Raw genomic sequence first — 13,262 nt, 5'->3', positions numbered from 1 at the left:
TTTTTGTTCATCAGTTTATGTTGTTCATTATATTCCACAAATGAGTGAGATCATGTGATATTTATCTTTCTCTGACTGGCTTATTTCACTTAGCATAATGCTCTACAGGTCCATCCATGCTATTGCAAATGGTAAGAATTCCTTCTTTTTTATTGCAGCATAGTATTCCATTGTGTCGATGTACCACAGTTTTTTAATCCACTCATCTGCTGATGGGCACTTAGGCTGTTTCCAAATCTTAGCTATGGTAAATTGTGCTGCTATGAACATAGGGGTAAATATATCCTTTCTGATTGTGGTTTCTGTTTTCTTGGGATATATTCCTACAAGTATGATCACTGGGTCAAATGTGAGTTCCATTTTTAGTTTTTTGTCAATTACATTTATTAAAAATAATCTTTTTAATTGAAGTAAAACTACATATAGAAAAATGCACAGCCCGGCCGGCATGGCTCAGTGGTTGAGAATTGACTTATAAACCAGGAGGTCACGATTCAATTCCTGATCAGGGCACATGACAGGGTTGCAGGCTCAATCCCCAGTAGGGAGTGTGCAGGAGGTAGCTGATCAGTGATTCCCTTTCATCATTGATGTTTCTCTCTCTCCCTTCTTCTCCAAAATCCTATATAATAAAAGCCCAGCGACCATAATGGCATAATGACCAGAATGACTGCTCGACAGTTGCTATGAGGTGCATTGACCACCTCTTGATCCCTCCCCCACCCCCGCCCTGCAGGCTCCGATCACCAGATGGTGAACAGAGAACCAGGGTGGGTGGCGGCGGAGCGGTACTGGGGACTGGTGAGAGGGTGGAAGATGGCCCTGATTGCTGGCTAGGCCTAGGGACCCTACCTGTGCACGATTTTGTGCGCTGGACCTCTAGTCAATAATAAAAATATATTTTAAAAAATGCACAGACTGTAAGTGTATGGTTTGATGAATATCACAAAATAAACACTTATACGACCACCACTTAGATCAAGAAATAGAGTACATTACGAATATTTTTGTGCTTCTCCCAACCATCACACACCCTTTTGTCCTCTCCAAAGGTATCCACTATCCTGATTTCTAACATCAGATATCAGTTTTTCTCTTTTTGTACTTCAAATAAATGGAATCTTACAGAATTTATGATTTTTATCTTGCTTCTTTTGATCAACTTTATGTAGTAAGATTTATTCATTTCTTGTGAGTATAGTATTTCATTGCTGAATACTCACTATAAGAATACAACATAATTCATCCCTTTTACTGTTGACAGATGACTTACTTCTAGTTTTGGGCCATTACGAATAATACTGCTATAAATACGTTTTTGTTGGACCATACATACATGAGTAAAATTGCTTAGAGAGTATGCCAGACTGTTTTCCAAAATTATTGTTCTAACTTGTATTCCCACCAGCAAGGTAAGAGACTTCCTGTTTCTTCACATCCTCAACAGTTGGTATTGCCTGCTTCTAAAATTTAAACCACTGTGTTGGTTGCATAATGGTATCTCATTGTGGTTTTAACATGCATTTCTCTGGTGCCTGAGATTGAGCATATTATATGTTTAAGCCAATTTGGATTTCCTCTCTCGAAAACACTTTGTTCAAATCTCTTGTTCAATTTTCTGCAGGTTATGAGTATTTTTTTTTTACTTATTTGTAAATAGATATGAGTCTTTTATTAGTTATATGTGTTGTAAATATCTTTTACTACACTGTGCCTTGGCTTTTCACTCTTTTTATAGTGTCCCAATGAGTGGTCTCTTATTTCAATACTAGAGGCCCGATGCACAGAATTTGTGCAAGAGTAGGCCTTCCTTCCCCCGGCTGCCGGCACTGGCTTCGCTCTGGCACCTGGGACCCGGGCTTCCCTCACAGCCCCAGCTTCATCCAGAAGGTCGTCCGGAAGGACGTCTGGTCTAATCAGCATATTATGTTTTCATTATTATAGATGATCAATTCACCAATCTTTCCCTTTATGATTCATATGTTTTGTGTCCTTATTTAAGAAATATTTTTCCTATCCCATGGCCATAAAGATACTATTCCATGTTATCTTCCAGGAGCTTTTAAACTTACCTCCCAAATTTATCTTCCACAGTTAGGTTGTACCCCACTTTTGCTTATCAACGTTTAATGCAAATTGATAGCTTTATCCTTTTTCCCAATGTACAGAGTTTAGAACACCTATCTCCATTAACTTCTCCTGAATTATATGCTATTTTTGTAATGTAGTATAAGAGGATATATGTAAACATTTATATATATTTAAATGGAAGATATTAGTTCTCATGTATGGTCAGTGCTCATTTGGCTTTATCTATATATTTTATATTCTTTGATCCCTACTCCCTATATTTTTAAGAAATTCATTCCTTTAGAAATTCATTCCAGCATGCTGGTGGTGAACTCTGTTTTTGTTGATGTGAAAATATCTTATTTCACCTTCATTAATGAAAGGTATTTTTTCTAGTAGGCAGTTATTTATTTTCAATACATCAAACATATCACTGTACTTTCTTGTGGTTTCTGTGTTCCTGATGAATGAGAAGCTTGCTGTCAGTCTATCACTATTTTGAATAAACTTTGCTTTTTTTTTTTCCTCCAGCTGCTTTTACTAGTTCCATCATGATGTCTTTATGTAAGGATTTTAAAAAATATATTGTACCTGGAATTTTGGGGGGCTTCTTTAATTGTGTGATTTTTTCATAATCTCTGATAAAATTTCAGCCTTTATCTTTGCAAATATTTTTTCTGATTTCTTTTTTATCATTTTTCATTCTGAGTGTTTAATTAGTATGCTAAACATCACTGTATTCTCTATACTGCTTATCTTTCTCTTCATATTTTCTACCTTTTGTTTTTCCATGCTGTATTTTGATTATTTTCTACTGATTTGTCTTTCACTCTGACAATTTACTCTTCAGCTGTGTCTAATCTGCTGTTAAAACCATCCTCTGATTTATTAATTTGGGTTACTGTATTTCTCAGTTTTAGATTTTCTAAGTGTTTCCAAATGTGTTATTTCACTGTTTATAGGTTATAGTTCCCTGCTGAAATCTAAGCTTAGTTTTCATCTACTTGAACAGAGTAAGCAGCTCTTTTATAGTTTGTTTCTAAAAATCCCAATATTTGGAGTTTCTACAGTTTGTCTACCGTTATGTCTCTGTTGTCTGATATGTCTGGCAATCATGTTTTCTTATCTCCTCATGGGCCTAGTTATTTTTGCTGGACATTTTTTGTAGGGTTATTTGAAATCTAGGGTGAGATTATCAATCTCCAGAAAGAATGTTTGTTTATTTTTTCAAACCATTAAGGGCACTAATATTTAAGAATCACTGGATTTTATTTCTGATAAAAATATTTGATGTTCTTTTTATGAACATATGGTTCCCTGTGTCAGGGGGTTCAGGCTTGGCCATGTATCATGTGAGGCAAGTGAGATGTGAAGAAATCAGCTGAGTGACTCAGTCCATCATTATAGGAAGTAGACATATAAAGACATTTTTTGTAGGGTTATTTGAAATCTAGGGTGAGATTACCAACCTCCAGAAAGAATGTTTGTTTGTTTTTTCAAACCATTAGTGGCACTAATATTTAAGGATCACTGGATTTTATTTTTGATAAAAATATTTGATGTTCTTCTTTTTATGAACATATGGTTCCCTGTGTCAGGGGCTTCAGGTTTGGCCATGTATCATGTGAGGCAAGTGAGATGTGAGGAAATCAGCTGAGTGACTCAATCCATCATTATAGGAAGTAGACATATAAACATCATTTAAACAAAACAATATTGTAAGTAGTTACTTTAAAGGGGTCAATGGGGGAAAAAGCATACATATATAATACTTTCAACAATAAAGATTTTTAAAAAAAAGTTCCTGGAGTTGACATCAGCAAGATGGCAAAATCAGAGGTCCCCTGTTCATATCTTTCCACAACAACAATTTGGCAGCCATCCATGGACAAAAGTGCATTTGTGGGAGCTCTTGCAAAACCTTGGTGGAGCCCAAGACTGAGAAGGGCTGATGTGAGAAAGTAGGCCTGTGCCCAGATGGTAGGCTTGCCAACAGTAATCCTGGCTACAGACCCAGAAACAGACCTGTACCCCTGTGAACACAGCTAACGTTTTATTTGGCCTTGGTCCACCAGCATCATCCACCAAGGAACCCAGGAGGAGTCACACCACCTGTGCCTTGGGTAAGAGGCCTGCTGACCTTGACACAGATCTAGTCCTTTTTAGCCCTGGTCAGGGAGCTGTCTTACTCTGCCCAGGGACTTGCCAGGAGACATAGTTGTCCATGCACCTGGAAGCAGACCTGTTGACTCTGGTCCAACAGCAGATCTTGAAGTGGCTCTGTAACTCAGCTCTATGCCCCCGCCAGCCTCAGACCAGGAGTAGTCCTGCCCACCGAGGGGCCCAATGGGGGACATGGCCATCCATGGTTCCAGAAGAAGGTCCGCCAACCTCATTCTGACTGGAGATCTTGAAGTAGCTCTGTAGCTTGGCTCCAGACAAGCTCAGCTACAGTCCAGAAGCAGTTCAGCTTGACAAGGTACCAGGTGGGAGGCACTTGTGTCTGTAATCTGCAGGCAGGCCCGCCAACTTAAGTCCAATTGTGGATAATGAAGTGGCTCTGTAACTTGGTTTCAATACCTCTTAGCAATGATCTATGAGGCCTGCCTGGGGACCCAACAAAAGCTTAGCCCATTCGTACACCAAGAGGCAGGCCCACCACCCTTAGTCCAACTTTGGATCTTGAAGCAGCCCTGTAACCTGGATCCAACCCTTCTCAGCAGTGGTGCAGGAGCAGTCTTGCCCACCCAGGGTCCTGGAGGGAGGCAGTCCCATCTGTGCCCCTGGAGACAGGTCTGCAGACCTTGGTCCTGGCTGTGGACCCAAGTGGACCCATGACAGTTCCAGCTGTGCTCAGCTGTGGTCTGAGGCTAGTTCTGCCCACCAGGGACATGTCCAGTGGCCTGGCAGGTGCCATACCTATTCGAGAACCTGGTAATAGACCTGCTGTCTGTGGACCAACTGTGGACCCTGATGCAGACTCTTGTCCCAGCACTAGACTAACTAACTAAAGTCTTGGAGTACCATCTGCCCAGGGGCCAGTCAGGCTCCATGCCCACCCGAGCCCTTGGTAACAGGCCCACTTACTATAGACCCTACTGTGGACCCAGCAGCTGCCATGTCATTCCTTGTCATTGTCAACAACACTGTTTTTCTTCTCATCTCAATTCTTCCTCAGAAGCAAGAGCGTTCCAATTAAATTTGGAATTGTCAGGAAAAATAAAAGATGAGACAGAAAGCAGCAGACACGATGGCTGGGACACATATTATCCCACAGGATACTCTTGATGAAGAATAACACTAGCTTCTGACACACAAGCCATGTTAATAAGTCACAAGGGGGAAGATAATGAGGCAAATATGAAACAGATAATACGAGGCTTGTAATGACTCCCCATTAGCAGCAGGAAAAACACAGTTGGGTCTAGTGGAAGGAGAGGCCAAAAAACGTGGAAAGGAATGACAAAAGAGCCAAAGAATGTACTGTAGTGGAGGCGTGCCCAGGTGGCATGGACTCTGAGATAATAGTCAAAACCAATGATGGGGGAGAGGTGACTTCTGTGGACTTGCTCTTTTGCCCCCCCCGCCCCAAACATTAAAATCATTGGAGAAAACAGAAAGGTGACTTGGTGGTTTTATTCTCCAAACACACTGTATTAGATTTCTAGGGCTGCCATAAAGTACCACCGGCTGGGCGGTTAACACAACAGAAGTTCATCGCCTCACAATTCTGGAGGCCAGAAGTCTGAGATCAAGGAGACAGCAGGCTTGGTTCCTTCTGAGGGCTGTGAGCGAGAGACCTGTCCCAAGGCGGCCCCCTTGGCTGGAGGACGGCCATCTTCTCTGTCCCTTCACATTGTCTTCTATGCTTCTGTGTCCACATTTCCCCTTTTTATAAGGACACAGTTTTATTGGGTTAGACACCACCCTAACGACCCCGTCTTCAAATAAGGTCATATTATGAATTATGTGTCAACACATGAATTTGGGGGGAACACAACTGAACACACACCACACTATCTTAGAGCAGCAATTTTCAATCTTTTTCATCTCATGGCCCACATAAGCTAATTACTGAAATTCTGTGGCACACCAAAAAATACATTTTCTGCCAATCTGAAAAAAAAAAAAAAAGGGAATTTTTACCCATTCACATCAGATGGCTATTGTTGTGTTGGCTTTTGTCATTTTTTACTTTAACAATCTAAGGGAAAAGAGGTCAGTGACCCTGACTAAATAGGTACTGCATATTTTAAAAATTCTTACGGCACACAGGTTGAAAATCGCTGTGTTATATAGCATTGTGTTTGCACCTTGCACCTGGCGCAGGCCTACTCGTCCTTTACCGCTCATCATTCCATCTGTGAAGGTGACCCCCAGAACTGCCTTCCCTTCCCTTCCCCACCTCTCTACTTACTCCTTACCATCACTGACCTTGGATGTATGTCAATTACAGTACTGTATCATTTCAGATGTATTAAAAATCAGCAGAAAGAGACCATACACACATGTACACACAGAGCAATTGGATAAATGTCAGAGTTAATTAGGTTGCAAAACTTCCTGCCAGCACAGGCCACAGAAGGCAGGGACAGAGTCTAAGCATCTTGCCATGGCTTTCCCTCGCTCCTGGTTACCCTAACAGGGGGTACAGATGCTAGTGACCCTGTCTATGCTGGGAAAACAGTCCAATTTTTGCTCCCCCCAAGCTTTTGGGGAGGGGTCTACCGCCATTCCAGAGGAATTCACACTAATGATTCATGTATTTGCATTTAGGGGGATGTTTACAAAAACTCCTGACTTTTGAACAAAATTCATTATCAGCAATGATACAACTCAATCCAAAGAAGAAATCATCATCATTGCCAGGGCTCTCTGAACGACATCCTGCCTTCAGCTGTGTCTCAGAAAGCTCGTTCTCTTGCGGTTCACCCTGACTCAGATTTACTGACCCATCTGGGAGGACGTGATACTCGGCGTGGTCTGAAGAGCAAGAGGCCAACAATTATGAGACACGGTTCTCATAAGCACCGACCATGCTGCTTAGAGGACTATGTTTTCCATCTGTCAGGGGAGCAACGTGAGGTCAGACACAGCCTGCAAATCTTTCTATCTCCACTCACTAGCACGCTGCCTGGGACACAGCAGACTAGCCAAAAAGTTCATTGAACGAGTTGAAATCCTCCTCCTTTCAAATCCGCAGATGCCAAAGAAACGGTCAGCACAGCCCATAAGGTGTGGTTTCTTTGCTGACAGCCATCCTGAGCCCTGCCACTTCTTTGGGGTACCCTACCACGTGACTCACATTCAGAGTCTTTCTAGAAACTCTCCTCACTCCGCTTGGTATTCTTCTGGATCAAGGCCCTCCCTTCAGTGAGTTAAAGCTCAGCTGACACTACGCATACCTATACTTTTTACATACTCCTTCTAAAAATATGTGTTTTCAGTGAAAGACAGTTGGTCCTGTTTTCCACTTTGGCCAAGATGATGCTGTCATTTAAGGAATAAGTGGCAGTTGTCTTTTACTTAGGCTTTTACTGTTAACCTCATCAGTAGAAGGTTACAGGCAAGAGCTACTTAAATAAGTAAAAATGAAGTTAAAGCCACAGAAACCATCAGAAACAGCAATTATGACCCAGTGGTTATCAAGCTCCACATCTTCTATCAAGTCTTCAAAGGATTTGACAATTGCCTTTAAGGGTTTGGCCACTGATTTACATGACTTGAGATTCTGCTGCAGTCATTGGTACTATGGGGAAATTTGGAGGGAAATGTGACTTTTCTACATCATAACCAAAATATCTCTTACTTCTCATCAATTACCCAGGCCATAAAATTTGTCTCAAATGTTTGCCTAAAATTGTTTTCATTATGGTTGAAAATATCCTGTGAACGGAATATATTTTGGGGAATAGTCTGTGAAAAGCTCCCTAGTAAACTGTTGGTGAAAGAGTTTAAGTGACGCTAAGAACATTTACATGGGCTCTCACTTCATTAAACCTTGTTGTGAATTAATTAAGGCTTTTGTCTTTTCCATTCCTTCCAGGGGATAAATCTATAACGTAAGAGAGCCTCGTTTATACGTCATAGCACAGAAGTGACATGCTTATAAAACTTGATTTTCTTGACCAAATATTGGGACAGATGGTCTGAAAATGGGACAAGCTACTTAAAACTAAGACTGTGCTAAAAATATGAAAGGCATAATTTCTTTAGCTATGTAATTCATCTTCCTTTTCTTCGGCTGTCTGTAGATAAGGTAGGAAAGAAGAAGTCTAAGAAAAGGGAAATGCAATCTATGGGAACTACTCCAGAGGCTAGCTGTGAAAGAAACGACAGGAATGACCCCTAAACTGAAATCCTCATGACCAAGGTTAAAAGTAAACTTTAAGAGTTTGGAAAGAGTTTGGAAAATGTTTATAGGGAGAGGTAAAATGATCATTTACATTTAGGTTGCTTTTAGTGTTATCTTTTTAAACCAAAGAACTTATATGCTTATATGCATAACCCATGGACACAGACAATAGGGTGGTGAAGGCCTGGGGCCGGGGTGGGCGGCTGCAGGGTAGGTGCAGGCTAGAAAGGGTCAATGGGGGGAAAAAAGGGACACAGGTAATACTGTCAACAATAAAGATTTCAAAAATTAAAATAATAAAAAATAAAGTTTATCTTTTAAAGTAATATTTATTAATGTTTCAGATACAAAGTTATACTTTGAAGTAAGAAAAAGAAAACAAAAAAAATTGGGAGTAAAGTTGTTTCTGCTCTGTTTCTCTGTGCATAACACACGGTGGACACTAATATTTGTTGACTGGCTTACTGTACGTGGGAATCACAAGAGTGAGGTACCAGTGACGCAAGTGTGCAGCATAATGAAACAGAAAGCTCATTTTAAAGATTCGACCGGCAAACGTAAAGTTGTGAAGTGACAATTAATGACACAAACTTATGAATCTGCAACAACCACAAATCGAACCAAGTCCTTCTCAAACCTTTTCTTTCAACTTTTACTATTTACAAGTGTACTGAGGTCATTTCACAAATGCTTACTGCTCTCTTTTCTTTAAGGCAGGTGGTGTAAACTCAAATATCTTCAAGGGCCAAGCAAGTAATGAAAATGAGGCAACTGGGCTGAGTGGGGAGCATGGCAAACAAGAAGCATATATATGCTCTGTGTCTAAGGAAGCATTTATTGCTCAGTTCGAGCAGATTATCATCCTGCAGAAATGTAGATCTAGTATAAAAAGATTTTCTAATTTTTTAGATGCTAAAAATCAATATTTTAACTCAAAAATTGCAATTTTTAAATGACAGCAACTAAGTAAAAAAAAAAAAAAATCAAGCACTGTAGAGCAAACAAAATTAATATGACCAGAGGGCTTTTAGCAGAGAAACCCTTCTAAGAAGGCTCCCTACAGTTTCAAGGGGTGCCCATTATTTGTAGTTGTTTAAGATTTGATGAAAAGGTTCATGTGTTCACTTAGCTCCACTGTCCTTCTTTTATAAAGTTGGATGAAATTCTCTCTCAATTTTGATCTTTTTACAGGCCATCATAATTATTTTTAGTTAACTGAACTATTTGTAGTAAAATTTGGACTTTATGAGTGTGTATATTTTTTATAGAGGAAGAGAATTATATAGAAGTATACATGCTTCTTTACTTGACTATTTTGATTTGATACCAATGTGTCTGTTTTCTGTCCTATCAGTGGAAGATCAGAGGCAAGTTCTTTATTTATGGTAGAGACAAGTGCTATACAGGACTCCAAATCAGCAATGATTGCTATGTTGTCCCCTATTATGTCTCTTATTTTTCACATTATATGAATGACTTCTTACAGTCTGGCTCTCATGCTAGACATATGCTAACTGTGACTTATTCATCTCTGTACTCTGCACACCTGGCAAAATATGTGGAATGTAGAAGTTGCTCAATAAATATTTATTGTACTGAAATGAACTGACCCACAGTATCACAACTCTAATCACATGACTTCAGCTTCACCTTTGGCTCATCCCCAAGGAGAACCTGGGTGATAACCAAACTTCTCTGAGTGAGCAAGGTTCTCTCAGGGAACCTTGAAATATGTTGGAACATGTTCCTCCTTCTATACCTATGGAAATCTACTGATTGTCTAAAATCCAATTTATTTCTCAAGAATCCAATTTAGTTTTTACACATTGGGAATCCACTACAGTGAATTGTTCCATACTTAACAAATTGTAAACCACTAGTCATGCTCACAAGAAATATCAGGATAGCCCTGGCGGGTGATGCTCAGTGGTTAGGGTTTTGATCCCTGGCCCCTGTAACGGAGTGTGCAGGAGACAACCAATCGATATGTCTCTCTCACATCTCTCTCTCTCTCTCTTCCTCCCTCCCTCCCTTCCTCCCTCCCTCCAACTCTTTCTAAAAATCAATGGAAAAAAATATCCTCGGGTTAGGATTAACAAACAAACAAAAAAGAAATATCAGGATAATCCAATGCATTTGTTTCTACAGTAAATTTATAACAATTAAGCCTCAGAAAGTGCTGCCTGCCTTATCAGTTTAAAAGGACACTGGGCTTCTCCAAATTATGCCCAAAGGGACATCATTAAACGTTAGGAACTCAGAGGCCTGTGGAGGCCAGACAGGTAACATAAATGGTCTAGTCCAGTGTACGAAAATCAGGAGCTGGCAAAGGGAAATTCAAATAACCCAGCTCTTCCTGTCATGAGGCAATGCAGGGCCAGAGCCACCAGTCTTCCCTGTGTTAACAGGCCAAAACTGCGGGAGCCAAATGAAACAGGTCTGTGGGCTGCCAGTTTTGACCTTGTGCAAAACACACTATTTTCCTAGAACTTAGAGAATGTTTCCAAATAAAACAGCAGGAGGACACGCATGAAAAAAAAAAAAGTGGAAGTCACACACACACTGTAAATTCAACAGGGTCAGTAGACTGTATTAGTTGAGTCTTTCGCGATGCCTCACGCAAACCTTCAGGCCTAAGCTCTCAAACACCTCAAGGAGACCAATAGCTTTCCTTTGGAAAGGCTTGTTTGTGGGACGTGCATGACACAGAAACTGAAGTCTTAACCACACTGGCTGCAACTTAAATACACATGTTTGAATAAGGGGTGGCTGGGTTCTCCTAGAAAGAATGGAATCCAGGAAGCTGCAATGGGTTTTTACCAAACTATACTGGTCTTCAAACACATCATCCTTTTTTTAATTGAAACAAACACATTCACATAGCTCAAAACGTCCCAGTGGGATTGAAATAGAACAGAGTACTAAAGTGAATTTTGATAATTCATTTTATCAAGGTGAATTATTGTGGGGTGTTTTTTTTTTGTTTTTTTTTCTGTTCCATATTCTCTACTTATGGGAATTGTCTCTAGGAATAGATATTTCTGATGGGGCTGTTAATCAAAAGGCCTTATGAGCAGGCTGACCAATGAGAGAATCCCATTTGCTGGATGGAAGTATTCACGGTAAGTCAGGCCAATGAAGGATCTATTTCAGAGATTAAAATGCTGGAATGGGTGAGATGGCAAGCGGTAGGGACCATGTAGTCCTGGCTCTCCCAATACGGGGTAAGGAGGGGTGCGGGGTGGGGAGGAAACTCCTACCAACACACATGAAGATATCACTTCAAAGTGACGGAAAGAGATTCCTGATAATATCATCTGAGCATAGATTTTGACTGCAGTTACTGCAAACTTGATCAAGTAAACTTCCAATGAGTAAGTTTGGTTTGGTCCCTATAAATTACAGCTAAGAGCCAAGACTAATACAAGAAACATTTGGGGTTCATATTTTTATTTAAGGAGAACGTGGATCCAATTAAATTAATTTCAGAATGAGACAGCCGAATTGTACAACTGCTTCCTGGCTCAAGATGTATTTGTAATTCACATTTATGTTCCATCCATTTGAATCCACTGATGTCAGCAAATAAACAGTTTTCTATTCTCATTCAAATATTACTTTAAAATATGATTTTTGGACCTAACCGGTTTGGCTCAGTGGATCGAGCGTCGGCCTGCGGACTCAAGGGTCCCAGGTTCGATTCCGGTCAGGGGCATGTGCCTTGGTCGCGGGCACATCCCCAGTGGGGAGTGTGCAGGAGGCAGCTGGTCGATGTTTCTCTCTCATCGATGTTTCTAACTCTCTATCCCTCTCCCTTCCTCTCTGTAAAAAATCAATAAAATATATTTTAAAAAATATGATTTTTGTACTAATTATATCAATAATGCCATGTTCAGTCCCAAAAATCTACAGCTCACAAAAAATCATAAAAATATTTAATTTCAAAAGTTATGATGAAATGAATACATCAGTCAAAAGTTTCATGCCACACTGTATATTCTTGAACACACGTTGAATTTGATAACCTATCAAATGAGTTTGAGTGTGAATTACAGACTCCATGTGTATGCAGTGAATCCCTAGTAAAGTATTCATTTCTGGTAGGATACAGAATCTGCATTTATCCTCTACAAAGAGCATTTTAGGAACCCCGATTTAGCTGACAATACATGATGAAGAGATTGCGTTTAGAATGTTAACTATGCCGAGGCCACGTGAAAATGTCTCTCAGCTGACATTAGAATTCAGATTACCCGTGGGGCAGAAAGCATGCTCACCTCCTCATTCTCGATTTTGAGGGTGGCCAGTCGGGATTGCAGCTGCTGGTACCTGAGCATGAGCTCCGCCTGGACCGGCTGCTGAGCGCTGACCTGACACACCTGGTGGGGAATCAGAAGCCACAGTTACAACAGAGCACCAGCCAGCCAGCCAGCCTCCAGAGGCATGGTTCTCCTACTTAAATGCTGCATGAATCACGCTGGTCCCCAGATTCCAGTTACATATTTACTTTTAACAGCCTCCTCAAAACCTCAGTTTTAAATATGAACCAGTTACGTAAGTGGAAAGAGCAGAATGCAGCTGCTTGGCCTGGATATGACTGGAAAGAGAGCAGCTGGAGGAAGCATCGCTCTAAGAACGGGGCAGTTGCTGGAGACAGAGCTCTGCTGCTGAAGTCTCACTCTCGGGATTCTTAATGACTCGGGAAGAGGGCAGAGACAGAGTGGGAAGGATGATGCAAATGGACCATACGGGCAAAACCGGGGCGGGAGCAGAGCCTACTGGTTCTAGTCAGCTGGGTGACTGTGGTAAGTTACTAAACCTCAGTTTTCTTCTCTGT

At 40.7% G+C, this 13,262-nt stretch overlaps 1 protein-coding gene across 2 annotated transcripts in view; it reads right to left on the bottom strand.

The window, feature by feature from the left end:
• SRGAP1 (SLIT-ROBO Rho GTPase activating protein 1) overlaps positions 1–13,262 on the bottom strand; it is a 256,690-nt gene that overhangs the window by 54,188 nt on the left and 189,240 nt on the right. For both annotated transcript variants that reach the window (XM_005871684.2, XM_005871685.2), the window contains exon 8: positions 12,703–12,804. In XM_005871684.2, coding sequence (XP_005871746.1) covers positions 12,703–12,804 — 102 coding nt within the window. The remainder of the gene's footprint in view (positions 1–12,702; positions 12,805–13,262) is intronic.

The sequence above is a fragment of the Myotis brandtii genome, unplaced genomic scaffold (genome assembly GCF_000412655.1).
Source record: "Myotis brandtii unplaced genomic scaffold, ASM41265v1 scaffold352, whole genome shotgun sequence".
Taxonomy (NCBI): Eukaryota; Metazoa; Chordata; class Mammalia; order Chiroptera; family Vespertilionidae; genus Myotis; species Myotis brandtii.
This window is presented reverse-complemented; position numbering and strand designations above follow the sequence as displayed.